The following is a 23,171-nucleotide window of genomic DNA, read 5'->3' as shown; positions in this document are numbered from 1 at the left end:
AAATGTATTAAAACATGCAAAACATGGCATTGCATTCCCATTGATCTTGTGCTCAAAATGCAGGACCTCAATGAACTGTGACTGCAGTAAGAACAATATAACAAAAGTCTGACCTGGTCTACCTGGTCAACCCATAAAACTAGCCTGCCTACAAAATGCATGCGATGCTTCAACCTGCCAATGGTAGCCATCAGACACGTGTCTACAATGCATATTACTTTCACATTAAAAGTCAAGATGAACCTTAAAGAACTGGTATAGATTAAACTTTTTGCTGTCATTACTACCACAGTAACTTTCATATGTCTATTCATTGTCTAGTCTATTACAGGAACTTTTCACCTCTGCAAATGTACCACAATTTAACAAAGGATTAGATGCAAATTTTGTGATGAAATTTGAAAGATGTTTAACCTGCTCACAGCAACTTAATTTCCTGAAATATTCCAGTGATATTTAAAAACTTAATCATGCGGTTAACAAAAAAAGCAAAACTTAGACAGAAGATGGATAAGGTTAACAAGTGACTTGCAAAAAAATAATATTGTTTCAATACTGTATTGATTTAATAGGTATTAACAGGATGAGTTTATAGTATCAATGAACACTTTTCATATCCCAAGCAGACATTTAAACATATTTTCAATGCTAAATGAACTGCAAAATTTAGCTTAGACTAAATCCAAAATCTGACCTACCTATGAATTGCAAATTGCAAATATGTACTCTATTGTGATTTTATTTTAAATTATTACAAAGTGGCTTTTGTCAAATTAATCCATGATACAAATGATTTTGCTTTTGCTTTGTGTTAAATTGCATCAATCAAAACATTCTTGCCACCTTTTGGTTTTCTTACCAATACCACTAATAACTGAATAGATTTTTGAAAACAAGACACTAAGTAAACATTTCCAAACATGACCTCAAGGTCAATGAGGTTCAGTCCAGTCTGTGCAGGAGAAAACACTTGTAAGAAAACACACAGCCAAAATACAGTCCAAACAATATCCGTGTTAAAAAGCTTGTGATTGTAAACATTTTTGTAAAAACTTTATTAATTTGCATTTAACTTAGGTAGGAGGTTAATCTATGGGATCTCAAACCAATGTTTAAACCAATGTATAAATAAGAGTACAGACAAGTTGATTTCAAAATCATAAGATCACATAAGTGGAATTACGATGTACTGGAAAATACAGTTATCACTGTGAATAACTGAAAAATGTCACAATAGAAAAACAAATATTGTTTCTAAATAAACCCTGAGAAAGGACCCAGACACTTTGTCGGCTCTTAAGGGGAGTGTCCCAGGTATGAGACTGAAGTGTTGGTGGCCTTCACAGTTGCCTTATTCTTCTTGTTCACACTCCAGGTGATTCATAATGGACATGCAGAATTTAAAAATGTAAGCATACAATTTAACATCTCCCCATGGCAAGCGTAATGCATTTCACATTTTTGTTAATCTGAGCTGGACTGTAAGGGGATTGTGTAGGTATTTCTGGCATTATATCAAACACAGAAGCAACAGATCAATAAGTATTGAGCCCACAGGGACTGCTCTGTTAAACCAGTTTCTGGGCAGCCAGCACCCCAATGCTTGTAATTTCTCTGCATTAGTCCTTTGCCTGTGTGGACTGCAGACCCATCTGTTTCAGTGTTGGCAGAGATCTTAAACGTGTGATAAAAAGAGGCATGCCTTTGGATCTCTCCATACAGCCAGCTTGTGTGCTAGGATTATCGGTGCTAAGAAAGCTAGCTTTTCACAGGCAGGTACTAGACCATGTGATGACTTACATCAAGCTAAAGCCATCCATGGTTTCAATCCCAACAAGAAAGAGTTTGGCAGAACTACCATCTACAGCATCACACTGCCTAGGGTTTTAATGTTCCTCAACTGATGACAAAGCAAATGACTTAACATATTTATAAACAAAAATGATTAACTTACCTTTGCTTGGGTGTCTGGCACCTCCACGACTTTATTCCTGTTTATCATGCTTTTCACAAACCCCTCCATGGTTCCATTGAACTTCATGAAGATCACATAGGACACATAAGCAGACAGTAGAAGCATACTTTCCCAGTACTGGATGTAGTTATCCAAGAAAAAAACAATCAGCATAATCAAGTCAATGATGTAGAAAGACACATCTCTGAAGAGGGGCCACCAAGTGAGGTTCAAAATCTCTTTGGAGAACAAAGCACACATCCCAATGACAAAAAGGATGTTGAATACTGCCGACCCAACAATCGTCCCAATGCCAACATTGCTGTGGGAAACAAAGACTCCAATGATGGATGTGAAGAGCTCTGGTGCCGAGCCTCCAGCTGCCATGAAGGTTGCGCCCGCCACATCATCCGAGATCGTCAGCTTCTCTGTGATTACAGTCAGTGAGGGTACAAAGAACTCATCACACACAATGGCTAAGGCTATGAACATGTACAGCATCCCAAACATGTGTAAAACAACAGCACCCCTTTTCCTTTCTTCCAGAGAGAAGAGGTCTTCTGGGTAGTCTCCCTGGTGGCCAGTTAGTGTCACATTGTCCTTTGCCTGCATTTTCATGGCAGCTGACGGTTCAGTGGAGACATTCAGGTCTTGCTGCTCATCTGTCCCGAGCAGAGTTCTGTGTGGAACAGGCCTCGCCTGCAGGCTGTCCCCATTGGAGAACAGCTCAGTGTTATACCAAGAGGTCCATGCCAAGGCACTGAAGGAAAATGAGACCGTGCTTATAGCTAAAAGGCCAAAGACCAGCCCCAGCAAGCGCACAGGCCGTAGTTTTCTCCTGACGTGCAGATGCCTCTTGCAAGTCAGAGGCTGCATGTCCAGAAAAAACTCCTTCAGCAGAGAGTCAGAATTTGGTTGCTGTAAACCCATCGCTGTGTGTGGTGAAAGTCAAACTGTCAGTTGGAGAAATGGGTGATTTATCTTAATGAACAACATGCAGGTTGTTGGTTTTTATCTGCTTTATAGGAAAGTTGAGAATCAAAGACGGTTTCTGTCCACGGCCAGGAGCCCTAGAGGGTTTCCTCATATCAGTCTCTGCAAAAAAGGCAAAAGAAGGGAAGATGATATGGAAGAATGAGCTCCTGGCTTCTATTGAAATCAAGAAACATCTAGCAGTGTTCCCACAATCTCTCTGTAATCGTTTCCCAGGCCCTTCAACACTGCCATCACCCCCATACGCCACTATAAATCTAAATTATTCAATGTAAATACTTTTATCAGCTTTTAACAGCTATGCTAATTGATAGCTCTCTGCAAACCTCAGTTCTTCTCCTCTTTCATAACGTCACTGTTTAACACCTGTTTGCTTGGTAATTAAGTTTGCACATGGGCACAACTTCCATGATTTTTTTTATTTTTTTTAGATTTTTTTTTTAATAGAAAAAAGGAAATAACACCTCACAGCAAACAAATTAGTAAAACTGGCAAACCTTTTTGACACTATTCAAGTGTACTCCATTCCATAGCACACAGTGCCTCCTGGTGGCTTGTCTATGCATACTAATAAACTGCTCTGGAATCATTTTGAGCTAACTGTTTTATTCATACATCTCATTAATGACATCAAGAGTATTGAGTACATGAATAAGCATTTATTACATAAATAAAATATACAAATTATACAAACACATTATGTATATACACATTACAAATGTTTTACATGTTAAAATAAACGCATATTTGTCTTGTGATAAATGTCAACATTGTATTTAAACTTGAAAATCTGAATTAAAATAATTCACGCGGATATATAATACATTTGCTGCTATTACACTTGTTACTATGACTGCAACACTATAGTATGATAAGGGTTTGGAGATGTAGCTCAGGCTGGACAGAAGTTCAGCATGAATTGCTACAATAAACACTTAATTGCAAGGCGGCCACTCGCCGATGTATCCAATAGGTCTAATAAACATGCAGGGTGCCCTTAAGTAACAAGATGATATTCATTTGCATCTGACACGAGTGGAAGAAATAATTGTGTACTGCTGACAATCAGATTATAATGGAGAACAAACGAAACCAGTTGCAATGTAATGTATAATGTATGTATATAAACTAGGGACTACGTGACAAGCATATATTTAGATTAGCAGCCTCCTATCATCCTGCAATCAGTATACTTTTTTATTTTTTTAACTACACGCACTTTTACTGTGAAACATGTAACTTTCTGTTAGGTATTACTGTATAGGGTATTGGGGTTAAAGTGTTCATGCAAAAACACATTTTTCAATAAAGTAACGCAGTATTAGCTAGCATGGGCTGCACAATAAAGGAAGCAATTTAGCTTGAATTGAAAGAGTGAATTGTTTAGCTTCTATGTACGAGTAGATTATGGATATGGTTCTGCTTGACGTTTGGAAGAGATCTGACTACTTTAATTAATGTAAATCGTGCTGTGGCACCTTTAGTCTTTAATGGGATTAAGGAGTCGTAAATAGACTCTAGCAGCTCTACTTTCTCCGTATTGTGCAGATACGAAGAACAGACCCGTTTCTAAAACATGTTTTATTATAAATTCCCTTCCCAGCAGAGTGTGATTGACAACCATCAATGCATTCCCCTTTAGAGTCAAAACTGCAGCACATCACACTACAAACCACCACGAGAAAATAACCCTTGAAAACATTTTAGGACATTTTAAATTAACTCATTAGATTAAATCTAGCTTTAAATAATTAACTTGTTTAATCCTTGCACCATCAACCTTTTTTTTAATTCAACAAACAACGAAAACTACTTTAATTGTCATTAATTAGCTGATATACACGCAATGAACGTGTTCAGTCTGTGCAATGTGCTGAGCATCAGAAAGAAACACAGGTGACTGAGATGCTGGAGTGCGCTCCTTCCCTCCATGGGTGGATGCTGACCATTTCCCACATTAAACACAAAACCCTGCAGACTCTCCCTCCCCACGAACAGCGCAGAGCCCCCGCGGTGCGGCGCGGTGCAGCCCGGGGCAGCCCGGGGCAGGAGCCCGGGTTTTGGGTGCTTTCTTACCTTCACAGAGGCAGGCAGCGGCGCAGGCGGAGCTGCAGGGTGAAATGGAGAAAGCGATCCTCTCTTGTCCCTCTTGCTCTCATCGAGCGAATCCGATGTCACATAAAGGAGGAGCTCAGAGACTGACTGCAAACTGCATCCACTCCAGCACTCAGCGCCTCATCCCTCCCATCCCTCCCATCCCTCCGCAGCGGATCCAGCCAGACAAAAATACATCCCTAATCTACGGCGCATCTCCGCGGCTGCTGGGCGGACACGTGAATCGTGCGGTGCGCAGGCTATTTATATAGCAAGAGGAGTCAGGCTGCTCCCCCTTGTCTGTCTCCCGCTCGCCCTTCATCCGAGGAGGAGGATCGCACAGGTCGGGTCTGCGCAGGGTTGCCGTGGTTACGGCGGCGGTTTTTTTGAATGCAAGATATTGGATGCGCCAGCGCTGTGCGCCAGGTGCTGGGGTGCTGTGCGCAAGGTGATCGTGTGTTTGGCTATATTCGGTGGACGAGACCGGGATGAATAATTTCAAATACAGCTATATACTTCACATAAATAACTTAATTCCTGCAAATCGTCCACTGTATCTTGCAAACACGGTCTTGTTTATTTTGCTTTAAATATTCTATTTGCTCTTTTGTAAACTGTTTTTTTATCAAATGTGTATATTTGATGCAACGGAGTGTGACAAGTCCCTCAGGTTAAGGGCATCTGCCAATTAATGAAAGATAAAGAAACACTGTTAAAGATCTCACCTAGCTTTCTTTGAGTAGACTGCTCATGCCACGTTTCGCTGTGCTGCCAACAGATTCACTGGTCTCTCACACGTACTGTGCACTGGGAGCTGTGGACATCAGTCACTGCGGCACTTTTATTACTCAATAAATACTACTCAATACTATTTACAATGAGAGAACCACAGGCTTTGCCAACATTTTGTCTGAAGCAAAGTGATGTTAGCCATGCACACACCTGTCACCTTCTATGCCAGTGTTTGTATATGGGGAGTTTTTAAAGCAGGTGTGGAGGTGTTTTTGTTCCTGCAGCAGGTCCGTTGTTAGTTGAAATTGTGTAGACTGAACTTGCTTCTCACAGTTACTTAGATCATAAGAACACAATAATGGATATAAAATAGAGGAGATTTCTGTATCTGTATCTATGGACATAAACAATAACAAAGGTACAGCAGAGTATATATATTTCTGTAGGATGTGATCAATTAGACCCTCTGATGAGTGTCATAGTATTCATCTTTGACTAATTAGGGTATACAAGTTTGTGGAGGCAACACTGTGTGTCTGGGGTACTGTTACTTCTCTAACTAACTGTTACTTGCTGCTTTCTGCCTGTCTGTCATCTGACTTTCAGAAAGGTTCATATGAATTGACAAAGACAGCAGCAGTGGTCCTGTGGATTCCTTACAAATTGGATTTCTTACAAGCCCTTGCAGTACATTCATACAACAACCAAAACAAAAGGCACATGCCTCCTGCCAGACATAGTGCACATGCCTTGTGCTCTTTGCTTCTGAAGTTATCTTGTGAAAGGATGTCCTGCCACACTGAGGGCAACACAATAACTCACTGCCCTGGGAGTGATGGCAGTGCAGGACTCACATTTCATGGCCTGCTGAGGAAGATGACCTCAGTTTCATATGGAGATGCCAAAATAATCAATTTTGTGAAAAGGTTTTAATAAATAATTTATGCCAACTTGAGAGTGCCCACCACGTGGTTAAATAATATTAAATGATTTATCAAAACCACAAGCTTAAATTAAGTGCCCTAAATGGTCTAGGTTTTGTAATGGATGGGAACTATTGTTTCAATAATAACCTGCACATAAGAATGAACAATGACCACAGCAAACCCAAATTCATATTAAACCAAGATGATGTCTTCACAGAGACACAGTATGACACAAACTCTTCACAGATACATAATCAGAACCAAAATCTCTGTACTTTAAGAAGAACAATTTTATCTAATTTTCATGCATACCCTGAAGTACAAATATCAATCTTTTGATAGTATAACACAGTTACTCAACTTCTTTAATCCAAACCATTAATGGCACTACAAGTGTGTCCCCAACACATTCTCACAAACAAAAGTACTGATCTCACCCTGAGTGAAAATTGACATGATCGAACAGCTGGAAAATAGTGGCTGTATTGTCCTACTTGCAAAAGAGAGCAAGCTTACATTTTATACAACATACAAAATATATTGTGTGTTTCTTTCCATTGAAACACTTTCCATTTACTTGGCCAGCCATATTAGCTGCATATGTGCATGTACAGATAAGGAACAGGAAATACATTACAGGTATATGCCTACAGTTGAGAATTGTAAAATTGAGCAACTTCTACATGTGAAATGATTATGTCTAATAAAACCTGTCATTTTAGTTTACCTGTGACACATCAATTCAATCTCTTAATTGAACTTGCTGGAACCTCTTCTTTCTCTGAAATGACTCAAGGCCAGCAACGTCCCTATGTGTCTGAAAACTAAGACCTGAAAGAACATGCTTGTTTTTCTTTCTTCCCCACTTACAATCATTAACAAAACATGGCAAAAGAACAAGCTCTGGCAAGTCAGGTTTCCAATTAGATGTCCCCTGTTAGCCCATAGCTAACATTGACCATTTACTAATGAAGATCCAGGCATGTCCAATCAGGAGGGAGTTTTATGCTGTGGTCTAACAGGCTGTTTTCCTACCCCTACTAAAAGGACAGAATTGCACGAATACAATACACTAGTGATGCAAACGCTGTATTGTGCTTTACAATTGTTACAGTATGACTCATGGATTGGCACAGTTTTGGGGTTTATTTGGCACACAGCATTCCAGTGGAAAGCAATGCAGAGAATGTCACAAAACAGCAGGACTAACTTCAGTGTGACAATATTTTGCAGAGTAACCAGCCAGCACCTGTACGACCTTCACTGCTCAAACCAGCTCAGTTTGCACAGTGTCAGCAGCTCCTGGGAGCACAGAGTCACAGTCTGGAGTCAGGAGGGGGATAAGGGTCACAGTTGGTCCTCTCCAGCACTGAAACGTAAATCTGAGATCATGAAAAACACTTTATATTTGTGTTACGGTGATCAAATATTACTAATCTGCTTAAACATTGCTGTATTATTTATTATATAAAATGTTGCTTTCTGCTGTAATGTAGCAATATGGTCTGTTTTTTTTAACATTGTCTGAAAACTGTTTGGAAATTCATACTTTACAATCAACTTTTTATTTAAACAAGAGTGATTGTTCATACATATAAAAGCCACTGTCTTGAGTGTCCAGTACTGTGATTCTTCAGTCTGTAAATTTACTTTTAACTGATTGAATCTCCTGCACTTTGCTGTGCTGTGCAGTCTAAATGATGGATGTTTTATTTTGCTGATCTGTTTGCTAGTCATTTATCGTCTAAGCACTTTCCTGAGAATTTCAGTCAGTTAAGTACATTTTAAACTATTTGACTTGGCTGATTGATAAGGCTGAAAAGTGTTGTCCTCAAATAAATTCTAATAGATCTTTGCTGTTACAATTTAAAGTGAATTCACAGCCAGCCCCTGATGCGTGGGCTTTGACTGCGCAGAGTTCAGAACCAAATTCTGAAACACAATAATGTATTTTATTCAACCTAAGGACATAGATATGCAGGTTTTAAGGAGGGGTACTCTTTATTGTGGGACCCTGCACATCTCTGGATGCTGGTTGAGTGGGTGAGATCAGTCCTGGTCTGAGGGAACAGCAGCCCCTGTGGACCCAGATCTGTATTAGAGATTCTCCTGAAGGGGCTTCTGCCTGTTCACATTGGTCACCTAATCCATGCCCAGCAGTGAAAAGGAGTCTGGGCCATGCAGCTCTACCTCACACTGGTCAGTCAGTGGACAAACCCCACTCTGGATCCCCAACAGCACAGTACACTGACTTCATTCATGCAGTTCATGACAGCACAGTGCTGGCCAGCACTGGAGATCTCAGCCCTGCTGCTGCTTAGCCCTGAAACCAGACTAATGCTCTCTGCTGGTTAATATATTAAGTATGCCAATATATAATTGGTTTCAGATATCAGATCTGAAATGCGTATATTTTTTGAGAACTGTAATTTGGCCTGGATAGGCTTATAAATTGATCTTACAATTTTGTCCTGCTGGAATATATCTCATGGCAGTTTCTGTCTGTATGAAACATGGTGCATTACTCAGCCATTCACAGCAGTTTCAGTATTCTGGTAACAATATTTTCATTGAACACAGAGAGCGAGAGCGAGAACACAGAGAGCGAGAGCGAGAACACAGAGAGCAATCAATTTGTATTGCTCTTATATTTTGTAAGTTCCCCTGGACAAGGGTGTCTACTAATAAATAAATAATAATAATAAATAATATAATCAAGACCCGACCTGGGATGACTGTACTGGACCTACACCCACATAGGAAAGCACAAACAATCAGCAACACTCAAATTGGGAAGTATTGCTAATATGCCTTCTTCTGATGTAGATAAGCCCATGTTTTGTGTATGGTGCAGCTTGTGGCATCGACCACCTCAAACCAGAGGAGCTTTTCCAGATCAGCAGGGACACACGCACCCGGGGACACAAATGGAAATTGGGCTTCAAGGCATTCAAGACAGAAAACAGGAGACACTTCTTCACACAGAGAGGCGTCACAATCTGAACAAACTCCCCAGTGAAGAGACTGAAGAGACAATTTGGGAACATTCAAAAACAGACTGGATAGGATCCTTGGATCACTTAGTTATTAATGGACACCAAACGAGCACAATGGGGCAAATGGCCTCCTCTCGATTGGACACTGTCTTATGTTCTTTCTTATGTTCTTATGACATCACCATGGTTAGGTCCACCGACCACAATGATAAACTGCAAAATATTTTGAGCATGCAACTTAGAAACCCAGAATCTGAAGTAATTAATTCCTGGCCCCGTGGTACCTAATGAGTGTCCAACACCAGCAGCTCCACAGTCACAGCAAGGTGATCAGGGGGTCTCAGTAAAATGGGGCTCTAGAAGCACATAATCCAAAGCTAGAGCTCCAGCACACCAGTCTCCCATTCGACCCACAAACATATTCGAACCCTTCAGCGGCGCATCTGCTGAGAAGGTGCTCATTATTGGCAACTCCATAATTAGAAATATAGAGATTGTGTCACCAGCAACACCAGGGTTTCTGACTGAGGCTAAATCAGAAGAGCTGTCCAGTAATACAGTTTCTAGATTGTTTATGTTTATATCGCTATGCAAAAAAGTTAAAAAAGTGTGTCTGAATCTAGTTGTCTCTGGCCTCTACCAACATTACACAGAGGGGTGATAATGCACCCCCACCCCCGAGGGCTGAAGAGTCATCCCCACCTATGGGCTGATGAGGTTCCAACCCCCTGAGGGCCAGTGAGGGGCCCCCACCACAGCCTACACCATCTGCTTGCTAGTGTATCAGAGGTATAGTGCCTGGAGGGGAGGCAGTCATTAGGCCTGGGCCTTAAGCCGTGGACCCCCAGAGAGTTTAACAACCTGCCATCCATAGGAGATTTTGTTTGTCTCTCCTCTGTGCCTAATGGATTATTTCATTGTATTATTTATTTGTTTAATTTGTTTATTTGATATACTGATGCTCACCAGGATAAGTGGTTTTGAAAATGGATTGATGGATGTATATTTATTTGATTGTTTATATTCCATCTGTATATAGCTCTATGACTACCATGTGAAGGGCGCTACACTAAATTAAAATGTATGGATTGATTAATTGATAACTTAAAACTGATCATGTATTTATTAAGATCCCCTCCTGGGCTGATTCCACACTAAAGTCCTCAGCATGACAGACTGTGATGACCTACACAGTGATCTCAAATACAAATGATCTTGGCACTCAGCAATATCTAAATACCAATGGATTAATTTAACTTCAGGCAGAGACAGGATAAGAGCTCTAATTGCTAAAGCTCCTAGTCTACCTGAAATAGCCACTGTACTTTGTAGGTTAGGTTATAGGTGCTGTCTGTGAAAATCAGCCTCACACTGTTTGGGGACATTCAAGATTATCTATTTGTGTATAGATCCCCAAACAGATATGAAAAGAGAGATTGGGTGGCTGGCCAGTTACCTAATTATCACTATCCAGCATATAATTGAACTCATTAACTCTAATTGCTGGACACCAGCTACATCACAGCCCCACAGGGTACACATTACCATACCTCCCTCCATACAATATTGCACAAGTCAGCAGTCAGCAAGTTTCCACACAAACATTATGTTGATTCTGACTTAACAGGGTGATACATTGTGCCTCATGTAGAGCATTTGAGGAAAAGATATTGGGTGAAGGGATTTGTTTGAACAACAGAATTCAGAAATTAGGAGTGCAGCGTAAAAACTCCATCACCCTCAAAAACACAACGTGTCTCACAAAGCTAACAGGCAGGTGAGTCTCAGGGAAAAACAGGGAACTGGTGTATAATCAGCTGGCCAGTGGAGACAGGACAGGAGCATTGATTACATCTAGACAAGTGTTTTTATGTTATTCAATGCTTTCAAAGTAGCTTTTCAGGGGGCTGTAAAAATATTGGCTTAAAATAAAAACATATATAAGAAAGCTAAGTATAAGTATATTAAACACTTAAATGCTTTGACAAATTACCAAGATAGTCTTGTTCATTGATATATGTTTCTTAAACTTAACACCGCTTTCACTACTTTCTTGTAGTGCTAGAATGAGAACAGGTTTTGTCTTCTATTTCTCAAAGACAGATACGTATGCACACTATATACGATGAGACAGAGATGAGGAATTAAATATTGAAGTGTGATCGTCTTTAAAGCACAGCATGGCATCCTCGAATCCTCTGCCTTGATTGTCCTCTAAATGCTCTTGTCTGTTAACATCACTAGTATTACAAAAGCCTCTTCACAGAACTAGTGGCATCAGAGTGTTGTTTCACTTCCACACATTAGTTAACATAAATATAATCTTTAACTTCAATGTGCAAGTTTCAGCATGTACACTCACCTAAAGGATTATTAGGAACACCTGTTCAATTTCTCATTAATGCAATTATCTCACCAACCAATCACATGGCAGTTGCGTCAATGCATTTAGGGGTGTGGTCCTGGTCAAGACAATCTCCTGAACTCCAAACTGAATGTCTGAATGGGAAAGAAAGGTGATTTAAGCAATTTTGAGCGTGGCATGGTTGTTGGTGCCAGACGAGCCGGTCTGAGTATTTCACAATCTGCTCAGTTACTGGGATTTTCACGCACAACCATTTCTAGGGTTTACAAAGAATGGTGTGAAAAGGGAAAAAACATCCAGTATGCGGCAGTCCTGTGGGAGAAAATGCCTTGTTGATGCTAGAGGTCAGAGGAGAATGGGCCGACTGATTCAAGCTGATAGAAGAGCAACTTTGACTGAAATAACCACTTGTTACAACCGAGGTATGCAGCAAAGCATTTGTGAAGCCAAAACACGTACAACCTTGAGGCGGATGGGCTACAACAGCAGAAGACCCCACCGGGTACCACTCATCTCCACTACAAATAGGAAAAAGAGGCTTCAATTTGCACAAGCTCACCAAAATTGGACAGTTGAAGACTGGAAAAATGTTGCCTGGTCTGATGAGTCTCGATTTCTGTTGAGACATTCAGATGGTAGAGTCAGAATTTGGCGTAAACAGAATGAGAACATGGATCCATCATGCCTTGTTACCACTGTGCAGGCTGGTGGTGGTGGTGTAATGGTGTGGGGGATGTTTTCTTGGCACACTTTAGGCCCCTTAGTGCCAATTGGGCATCGTTTAAATGCCACGGCCTACCTGAGCATTGTTTCTGACCATGTCCATCCCTTTATGACCACCATGTACCCATCCTCTGATGGCTACTTCCAGCAGGATAATGCACCATGTCACAAAGGTCGAATCATTTCAAATTGGTTTCTTGAACATGACAATGAGTTCACTGTACTAAACTGGCCCCCACAGTCACCAGATCTCAACCCAATAGAGCATCTTTGGGATGTGGTGGAACGGGAGCTTCGTGCCCTGGATGTGCATCCCACAAATCTCCATCAACTGCAAGATGCTATCCTATCAATATGGGCCAACATTTCTAAAGAATGCTTTCAGCACCTTGTTGAATCAATGCCACGTAGAATTAAGGCGAAAGGGGGTCAAACACAGTATTAGTATGGTGTTCCTAATAATCCTTTAGGTGAGTGTATAAGGTGTTTGTTAAAGGTACCACTGCCCTAGAGGTGAAGTGATGATATGGAAATACCAGGAATGTGTCATGAAACTGTCTATGTTGTGAGGTAATTAGTGTACACCTTAATATAAAGATGTTTTGTTGTTTTGTTGTGGAGCACAGTGCCATACTGGAGGCAGGATGTTCCTGGTAGACATGTGTGCCTTCCTGGAGAGAGGAGAGAGGGGAGAGAGAGGGGAGAGAGAGGGGAGAGAGGAGAGAGAAGAGAGATGGCAGAGGGGAGAGAGAGGAGAGAAGAGAGAGAGGATGGAGGAGGGAGGAGAGTGGAGAAAGGAGAGAGGGGACAGGGGAGAGAGGGGAGAGAGGAGAGAGAGGATGGAGGAGGGAGGAGAGAGGAGAGAGATCTCAGATATCCTCCTCGGGGACGTGCATTGAAGGATATATGTTCCAGCAACTATATTTTGCCTTTGAAATCTATAGGCAGCACAATAACTAGAGGCGTCAATTACAAATCCTCTTTTTCTGAACTGCAGGTGATGACGTAATGCAGGAAGTGTTGTGTTTACAGAGCACATTGTACAAGGTCTGCTGCAGACTGTTTCCAGTTATAAATATTGCTCTGAGATTAGGATATTGTTGTATCTTAAAATAACAAATAAATAGATAATGCAAGAATAAGTAGTATTTTTAATTACAATGCAGCACCCTACCATTACCCAAACATAATGGCAATACAGAGTAGTTTTTTCGTGAATGTATCAAATCTTCTAAGCATGATCAAATGGAATCGGAATTTGTCTTTGATTTTCTGCAAAAAACTGATTGATCAGGATTCTACAGCAACGCTTTAAACAGTCAGGATGTTTTCAAACAACTAATTCTCATTTCTGGTAATTCATATTTCAGTGTATTTAAATGAAGTGCAAATAAATGCTTTAATTTTAATGGAGCACTATTTAATGCATTGGAGTACTGATGAGAGAAGTGACTTTCTCTGATGCCAGCCAGCACTGTCGGTGTGATATTGCTGTCAGTGGTAACACCTGCACTGGTGCCGGCACATCAGCTGTTTTCAACAAATTGCAGAATGCTCTCCTGTGCATGAGTCACTGCTCTGGCTGCCTCTCGCCTAGATAAAGAGATAGCATGTCACTATGAGAGGCTGTTCACTTAGAAAATGGCAAAATAAATATACCATATACCAGAAATGTATATAAAACACAGGAAAACACATATGTCAAATACCAAAATGGATATATCATATGGCTAAGTAAATATGTTATATATCAACATGGATATATCATATGGCAAAGTAAATATGTCATGTACCAAAATGAATATATCAGCAGGTATATCAAGTGCAATGGATATATATCTGTACTGGAATCTCTGGCACTGCTCTTGCCTGGTTCTCCTCGTACCTCAATCACCACACCTACCAGGTGACATGGGGTGGATCTTCATCCACTCCGCAAACTCTTCTCAAAGGTGAGCCCCAGGGCTCTGTCCTGGGCCCCCTCCGGTTCTCTCTCTACACCGTATAGGCCCCCTCTTCACATCCCATGGATTCTCCTTCACTTTCCATCCTTTTCCCTCTTCTGACCCTCACATACCCTCTCACATCCTCTTCCTGTCTGCCTGCTGTGTCCTCCTGGAAGCACTCGCATCACCTCAAGCCCTTATCAAAACAGGATCTGTAAATTATTTATTATAATTGCAACAATAAGCTAAGCACAGCTTTAGATACAGCAGCTTCATTAAGAACAAGACTAATTAAACCAACAAAATGCTCACCATGGTTTAACGAGTCACTCGCTCACTGAAAACAGAATGCCGTAGATTTGAACATAAATGGAGAGCATCACAATTAGAGGTCTTCACATGGCGTGCAATGACAGTATAATAAGATACAAGCAGCCCTGTCCTCTGCTAGGTCTGCCTACTACTCCAATTTAATAGAGACGCATAAGAATAACCTGCGTTTTCTTTTTAATACAATAGCGACACTTACTAATCAGCAGGTAAATTCTTCAGAGGTTATCCCCCCCAATATCACCTGCAGTGACTTCATGGATCATTTCAATAGCAAAGTTAATGGCATTAGAAAACAGAAAGAACTGGAAACATACACTATAGCTATATATACTATATGTATATCGATATACTATAGCCGATGCCTGTAGTCCTTCTCAGTCCCTGCCTACCTTGGACTCGTTTAACACAGTAAATCACCAGGAATTGGTCTCCTTAATAACTAAAATGAAAACTACAACCTGCGCACTAGACCCTATACCCACTAAACTGCTAAAACAATCTCTTCCATTAATTATTCACCCAATACACAATATTATTAATGTCTCTTTATCTTCAGGATCTGTTCCCAAATCGTTTAAAATAGCTGTAATTAAACCAATTCTTAACAAATCCAGTGCCAACCCTAACCTACTTAAACACTATCGACCTATCTCAAACCTTCCCTTCCTTTCTAAGGTTCTAGAGAAAGTAGTTGCAAACCAATTGCAAGCTTTTTTAACCGATAATCATCTTTATGAAAAATTCCAATCAGGCTTCCGTTCCAGCTATAGTACAGAGACGGCCCAGTTAAAAGTTTTAAACAATGTGTTTCAGTCCTCTGACAACACTGTTATTATTTTATTAGACTTAAGTGTGGCTTTTTACACAATCGACCACAAAATCTTGATACAGCACTTAGAAAACCTTGTTGGCCTGTCTCACAATGTGCTGTCATGGTTTAAATCATATCTGTCAAACACACTCCAATATGTACAGATTAACGAGAACCACTCAAATGTAACTGAGGTTAAGTACAGAGTGCCACAAGGTTCAGTCCTCGGACCTATACTTTTTTCATTGTACATGCTCCCTTTAGGTGATATCATTCAACAACATAATATTAACTTTCACAGTTAGGCAGACGACACACAATTATATCTATCAGTAAATCCTAACAATACCATATACACAGAAACACTAATCTGCTGTCTGTCTGAGATTAAAACATGGATGACAAGTCATTTCTTATGCGTCTGACAAAAGAGAAGTCATCATTTTATGGGACAAAAATCTAACTGTTCATCATACACTGACAAAACTGAATAATTTCTCCCCTAAGGAGATGGCACGAAACCTGAGTGTCATCTGTGACCTTAATCTATCCTTTGAATCACACATTCAGAATGTGTCGAGATCTTCCTTCCTCCAGCTTAGACAAATTGCTAGACTGAGACAATTCCTCTCATTACAGGACACTGAGAAACTGATACACGCATTTGTTACATCTAGATTGGATTACTGTAATGCCATTCTGTCAGGCAGCACAAACAGCTATTTCTGCACTTCAGTCCAAAATGCTGCTGCAAGAATCCTAACTGAAACGGAAACACATGAGCACATCACTCCAGTATTGGCTTCTCTTCACTGGCTGCCCGTGCGCTACAGGATAGACTTTAAAGTGCTCTTACTAACATTTAAAGCACTAAATGGAATGGCACCACCCTACTTATCGAATACACTCCAGGTCGGCCATTGAGATCCCAGGAAGCCGGTTACTTAGCGCTCCCTAAAATACACAAGAAATCTGCAGGTGGTTAAACATTCAGCTATAGGGCCCCGAAGCTGTGGAATGATCTTCCAGCCAATGTAAAAGATGCCCCCTCTGTCTTAGCCTTTAAATCACGGCTGAAGACTCATCTGTTCAGTCTCTGTTTTTCTAGCCCATAGTGCCGCTGGTGTGCCATGGACATTCAATGCACAACATGTCTGATCTCCTTGCTGCTGTAACAACTATATGGCAAGGCAGGGAGGCAGCCATTAGGCCTGGGCCCTAAGCCGTGGACCCTCAGAGATTTATATTCTCTTACATGCCATCCATAGGAGTTTTTTGTTTTTCTTTCCTCTGTGCCAAATGGTTTATTTATTTACATTTTCATTTACATTATTGATGCTACACAAATAAAAATTGATTGTTAAAAAAAAAGGTATATTTACAGCCTCACATATATGTCACGGGTTGTTTTTGATAAGACATTTTTAACAGCACAGAGTCTGAGCTTCAAACTCCAAGCTATGTGTGAATCGTTGTTCTGAGGATTTGGCAGCTGTGTGTGCGTGTACGCGTGTGTGTGTGCGTGTGTGTGTGTGTATGTATGTATGTATATGTGTGTGTGCGTGTGTGTGTGTGTGTGTATGTATGTATGTACATGTGTGTGTGCGTGTGTGTGTGTGTGCTCGTGTGCGCGTGTGCATGTTGGGGGCGGAGTGTGTGGATAGAAACTGATAGAACATTGCTGAGTAAAGTTTCTCTGAGCTCTAACCTAATTTGTGTGTGTTGGGGAGGGGGATTGGGGGATTGGGGGATGCAGCCTCAGCTAATATTCAGTCTCTTGTAACCAGCCGTACAATTGTCACAGAAATGTCTTCAGCCTGCTTAATTTTTTGTTTTACTTTATTGTCCTGCTAAGTGTGCTGTTATGAGAGAACTGACACCAAGCTGCTCGTTCTCAGGAAGCATTTAGAATAGATACGTGTTGCATCACAGAAGGATGTGAACATTCCCCTGTGCTGCCCTCCTAACAGGATTACACAGCGCTAAGCTGGTTCACTTCTTCTACTGTTAAATAAAGAGGGCAATTAGGTTTGCAGCACAGACTGAGCGAGAAGCAGATCAGAGTGTGCAGAGAAGCACACAGAAATGGATTCGACGGCAAACTTTCCCTTCCAGAAAACCCTTATTGTTTTCCTCTGGAAGAAAGGCCAGGATACATGTCATAGCTTCTGTGATGTAAGGGGGGTAAATGTAACAATGGAAATCCCCTGGCCTCCCATGTGGGTAACACCTCTGTTTGGTTATCTGGAGCTGGGCTGCCTGGAGATCCATTCGAACCCCGCTTTCCCTTTGCTGACTGCAGTTAGGGATCCTCTGAATGGCACCCACACTGAAGTAAGGGCCACTTTGGGAGATGCAGAGACAGTCCTCAGATTAAAGAAAGGGCTTTCAGTCCCAGCAGCTGCACAGACGCTCCTGCAGAGCCGGTCAGTATGAGCAGGAGTTGCACTCTGACCTATGTCTACTGACCAGTGTGAAAAGGCTCTGCTATCCTAAGGCAGCACTGTGGAGTAGTGGTTAGGGCTCTAGACTCATACCCAGAAGGGTTGTGGGTTCAAATCCAAGGGGGGCAGTGCTGTTGTACCCCTAAGCAAGGTACTTCATTTAGATTGCTCCAGCAAGAGTGAGGTTGTTAGTGGAGTTCCACAGGGATCAGTACTAGGGCCTGTGCTTTTTCTAATCTATATTAATGATCTGGACTCTGGGATAGTTAGCAAACTTGTCAAATTTGCCGATGATACTAAAATAGGTGGCTCAGCAGATACAATCTCGGCAGCACAGGCTATTCAAAGGGACTTGGATAACATTCAGTGGGCTGACACCTGGCAGATGAAATTCAATGTGGTCAAGTGCAAGGTAATATACGCAGGTAACAAAAATGTCCACTATAGTTACACTATGGGAGGAATAGAACTAGATGAAATATCGCATGAGAAAGACCTAGGAGTCTATGTGGACTCCTCACTTTCTCCATCCAAACAATGTGGGGAAGCAATAAAAAAGGCAAACAGATTGCTAGGGTATATTGTCAAAAGTGTAGAATTGAGAACAAGTAATGTTCAGACTAGTTAGAGCTCATCTGGATACTGTGGACAGTTCTGGGCTCCACACTTCAAGAAAGATATCGCTGCTCTAGAGGCAGTTCAGAGGAGAGCAACCAGACTTATTCCAGGTCTGAAGGGAATGTCCTACTGAGGGACCTGAACCTTTTCACCCTCTAACAGAGGAGACTACGTGGGGACAGATCCAAGTCTTCAAAATCATGAAGGGCATCGACCACATCAAACCACAGGAGCTTTTCCAGATCAGCAGGGACACACGCACCCGGGAACACAAATGGAAAATGGGCTACAAGGCATTCAAAATGGTAAACAGGAGACGCTTCTTTACACAGAGAGGTGTCACAATCTGAGCAAAGTCCCCAGCGATGTGGTAGAAGCTGAAAATTTGGGAACATTTAAAAATAGACTGGATAGGATCCTTGGATCACTTAGTTATTGATGGACACCAAACGAGCACGATGGGGCGAATGGCCTCCTCTCGAATGTAAACTTTCTTATGTTCTTACATATATCACGATAAATCTATTTTAATTTCAATTTCTCTTGTGATCATAAATGAATTATGTGATAAATTATTGTGTTTAACTTTTTATTAAATTAAATTAATTTTCATTGAAGTTTATTTTGGATTGCCATGGACATATTGATTTCGTGGTTACAGTTCTGAAAAGTATGCAGAATCACAAAATGCTTAAACCAACTGGTTTCTGTATTTTTGTGCTGAGCAGATAAGTAATATGTGTGCCCTTGTCCAAGGTGATTGCTATCAAAGCATGTAATGTCTGCAACGACTCTGAAAAGATACGCTTGCAAATGCAAGTTAATTTGCATGCTGAATAAGTTAATTACTATTTATATTCTTTTTAGGATTTCAATTATTATGAACATCTGTTTTTCTGAATGAATGTCTGCTTATGCATACCCATCATATATTCCACATTTACACTTATCTCTCCTGTAAGAAGTGGTTTATAATGTCTTTGGTTAATAGTCAAGTGACATATTCAATCTTTTCATTAGTTTACAAATTCACATTGACAATTAAACTGAAAAAAAAAAAATCTCTAAAGAATTTCACTTTGATCTAATCATTTAAATTACAGTTTAAAGCATAATTATAATAGATCTCTTTTCTACAGCCACTTTAGATGCTCCATACAACACTGTGTAAAGCACCCAGTAATGAGTTTACAATTAATGACCAGTGTATCTGAACTCCAGTATAAAGGAAGCAAAATGAATAACATGTAGTGTAATAAAGGTCTTAATTAGCTTCTTGTGTTTAATCTAAAGTAAATATCAAGTTCAAATGTCAAGCTATAAAGTCACACAAAGAAGGGGAATTGTACTCAAAGTCATCAGATTCATATTCCTAGAAGTCCAGCAGGATCAGTTTAGAAGTACATTCAATAAGGTACAGTCGAATCTCAAACCAAGAAAAATGTACGTAAAATCAGGGAGAGACATTGTGTGAGGCCAGTAAAAACATAATGACCAAAGACATAAAACAGCTGCGCTTTGATATCTTTCTACTACTGATGGTAATTTGGGATGATGAAAAGCATTTGTTAATATGTTTCTCCTGTATTTTGAATATCTGTCCGTGAGAGAGCGGAGCTGTCCCAGGAAAGCACAGCATCAGTACATGTAGATCAAGTTGCTTCTCCACAAGAAAACACACATCTGAGAATCCAATCTGCACACAGAGGGATGGGAAATCAATGTATTCCATGTGGCAAACACTGGAACTGTTTCCCATGGAAAAGAAAAGAGATGAGGAGGCCTGCATTAAAGAGTCGTCATTCCTAATATCAAGTACACAGCACACAGCCATATCAACAAGGGAGTTATTTGCCAAGCAGAAGGAATCCAGTACTGGACTGGCTGACGAAGTCACCTGATCTCCATGTGGCATGTCAGGGGTGAGATGTGAGGCGAGCATGACTGACAGGAAACTCACTAACTCAATTTCACTGCTGTGAGCTACTGCACTGAAGTGAGGAATAAATCACAGAGTGGATCCTGATGACACATCAAAGCTGCATGAAAATATTCAAAAATAAAGCAGCACACAGTTAATAATAACTCCAGTTTTAAATAATAAACATTTTTTCAGGCTCAGTACTATTTATGAATGTATTTATTGGGTCTTGTTACTGCCCAGCAGTCATGTTGTCTCTGTGCTTTTGCTTCTGAAATGTTGTTGGAGCTGGAACTGAAGTTCTCCGTTAGGCAGCCATACTGTCCCTGTTCTCAGAGCGCCGCCACTGCGCCTCACTTCTCTCTGCAGGAGTTGCTGTGAAGCCGGTCAGCCTTAATCTCAGGATGTTGTCTTAAATCCGTTGTAACCAGCTATGTAAAATCTGGAAGGTGTTTCTTCTTCTTCTTTCCTGTAAGTTGCTTGTTTTGTAAGATGAAGAACGCAGCCCTGCCCGCTCACAGTATTATTGCCTTTTGGCTCCTGACTGTGTCCACAGGCTGGTGAAGGTTAATCTGCATGGGAACAGAAGCCTGCCCCACACACAATAACTGAAGAGCAGGGCTTGAAAAAGGAGGACAGAATGATATATATTAAAACTCAGAGCCATGTTTGTGCATAACAGCTTTAGGGAAGTAAGACCAGAAAAATGTAACCAGCTGTTACTGTTTTACCAGAGGAAGAAAAAAAAAACAGGTTTATGCGCCACTGTTACAGAAGATGAGCTTTAATCCTATTTTAATCGCTACAGGCTTTATTAAACAAAAGCAGCAGGTCCAAATCTCAGGGGATTAGTACCGACCCCACCGAGACCAAGCTTGAGTAATCAAGTGCACTTAAGGTGACAGAGCCATCATTGCTGCAGTCTGGGCTTAGTTAGAGCTTCTCCTTGTGGGGTGATGCTGTGGGCTGAGACAGTGAAGAGGCCCCAAATACCTCACCCGTACATGAGGTTACCAAAGAGCACATAATGAGACCAGCTTCTACCGGTCTGTATCAGATGCATCCCTCTGAAGACACACAATACAAATTTAGTACAGAACGTATGTTCTAGTAAAACCACAAGAAGATGGGGAGTGGGCACACAACCCCCCTTTGCCTATCTAGACATGCGTTAGATACGTGTGGAATATAAATAATGAAATGGCCACATATGTCTCCATATTTGGGCATAAAATAGAAAACATTGTGTTTAAGCTTAATCAGGAAGATAGTGAGGATATCATAAGATAAGGAGTTGTCTCCCCCTTATTGGTTCAAATTCACCCGGTCCAGGATATCGCAATATGTATATAACATCATGTAAGCTCTATGATTTTAGGGAAGTAAGGACAGAGACCTGTGTGTCTGTGTGTAATACTTTTCTACAAGCAGCTTGAATAAAGACTCTGTTTGATTCAATCTACTCTACAGTCTGGTTTTTCTGAGAGCAATTAAAAGGGGATTCTTCAACAGGTACTGTGTGTTTGTACTCATGTGAATTATACACTTGCCAAATTAGGTGTCATGCAGATGTAATTGTATGTGCATCACTCCAGTGGATTAGCTGAACAGTATCCAATTACAATTTTTGACAATTGCTTACACATGATTTCTGAAACTATGGCTCCTTTTCTATAAACTCTACACACAAAACCCCAAAACACACACACAACATGCAAAGCAAAAGCAAACACTTAATTAAAAACTCTTCTCAAAATGGTCTACACACAAACCATCAAATGACACGCCAACTACACAAGGATGTGACAAATGTAAAACACTACTATCTTGTCTTTTGCATGTTCAGTCTGCAGCGGAGTGCACGCGCAGTTTGTCATAGCACACATGTACATGTATGTGCACAAATATACAGTATGTATGAATATTCAGTATATACACTCACCTAAAGGATTATTAGGAACACCATACTAATACTGTGTTTGACCCCCTTTCGCCTTCAGAACTGCCTTAATTCTACGTGGCATTGATTCAACAAGGTGCTGAAAGCATTCTTTAGAAATGTTGGCCCATATTGATAGGATAGCATCTTGCAGTTGATGGAGATTTGTGGGATGCACATCCAGGGCACGAAGCTCCCGTTCCACCACATCCCAAAGATGCTCTATTGGGTTGAGATCTGGTGACTGTGGGGGCCATTTTAGTACAGTGAACTCATTGTCATGTTCAAGAAACCAATTTGAAATGATTCGACCTTTGTGACATGGTGCATTATCCTGCTGGAAGTAGCCATCAGAGGATGGGTACATGGTGGTCAT

The 23,171-nt window shown here is 40.8% G+C and overlaps 1 protein-coding gene across 2 annotated transcripts in view; it reads right to left on the bottom strand.

The window, feature by feature from the left end:
* Nucleotides 1-5,160, bottom strand: part of slc24a2a (solute carrier family 24 member 2a) — a 75,159-nt gene extending 69,999 nt beyond the window's left edge. For both annotated transcript variants that reach the window (XM_066720922.1, XM_066720923.1), the window contains exons 1-2: nt 5,024-5,160; nt 1,955-3,049 (exon numbers count right to left, since the gene is read on the bottom strand). In XM_066720922.1, coding sequence (XP_066577019.1) covers nt 1,955-2,884 — 930 coding nt within the window. In that variant the 5' untranslated portion in view covers nt 2,885-3,049; nt 5,024-5,160. The remainder of the gene's footprint in view (nt 1-1,954; nt 3,050-5,023) is intronic.
* Between the last annotated feature and the right edge of the window lie 18,011 nt (nt 5,161-23,171).

Source organism: Amia ocellicauda, chromosome 13, assembly GCF_036373705.1.
Source record: "Amia ocellicauda isolate fAmiCal2 chromosome 13, fAmiCal2.hap1, whole genome shotgun sequence".
Lineage (NCBI taxonomy): Eukaryota > Metazoa > Chordata > Actinopteri > Amiiformes > Amiidae > Amia > Amia ocellicauda.
The sequence above is the reverse complement of the archived record's forward strand: the minus strand, read 5'-3'. Positions and strand labels throughout refer to the sequence as shown.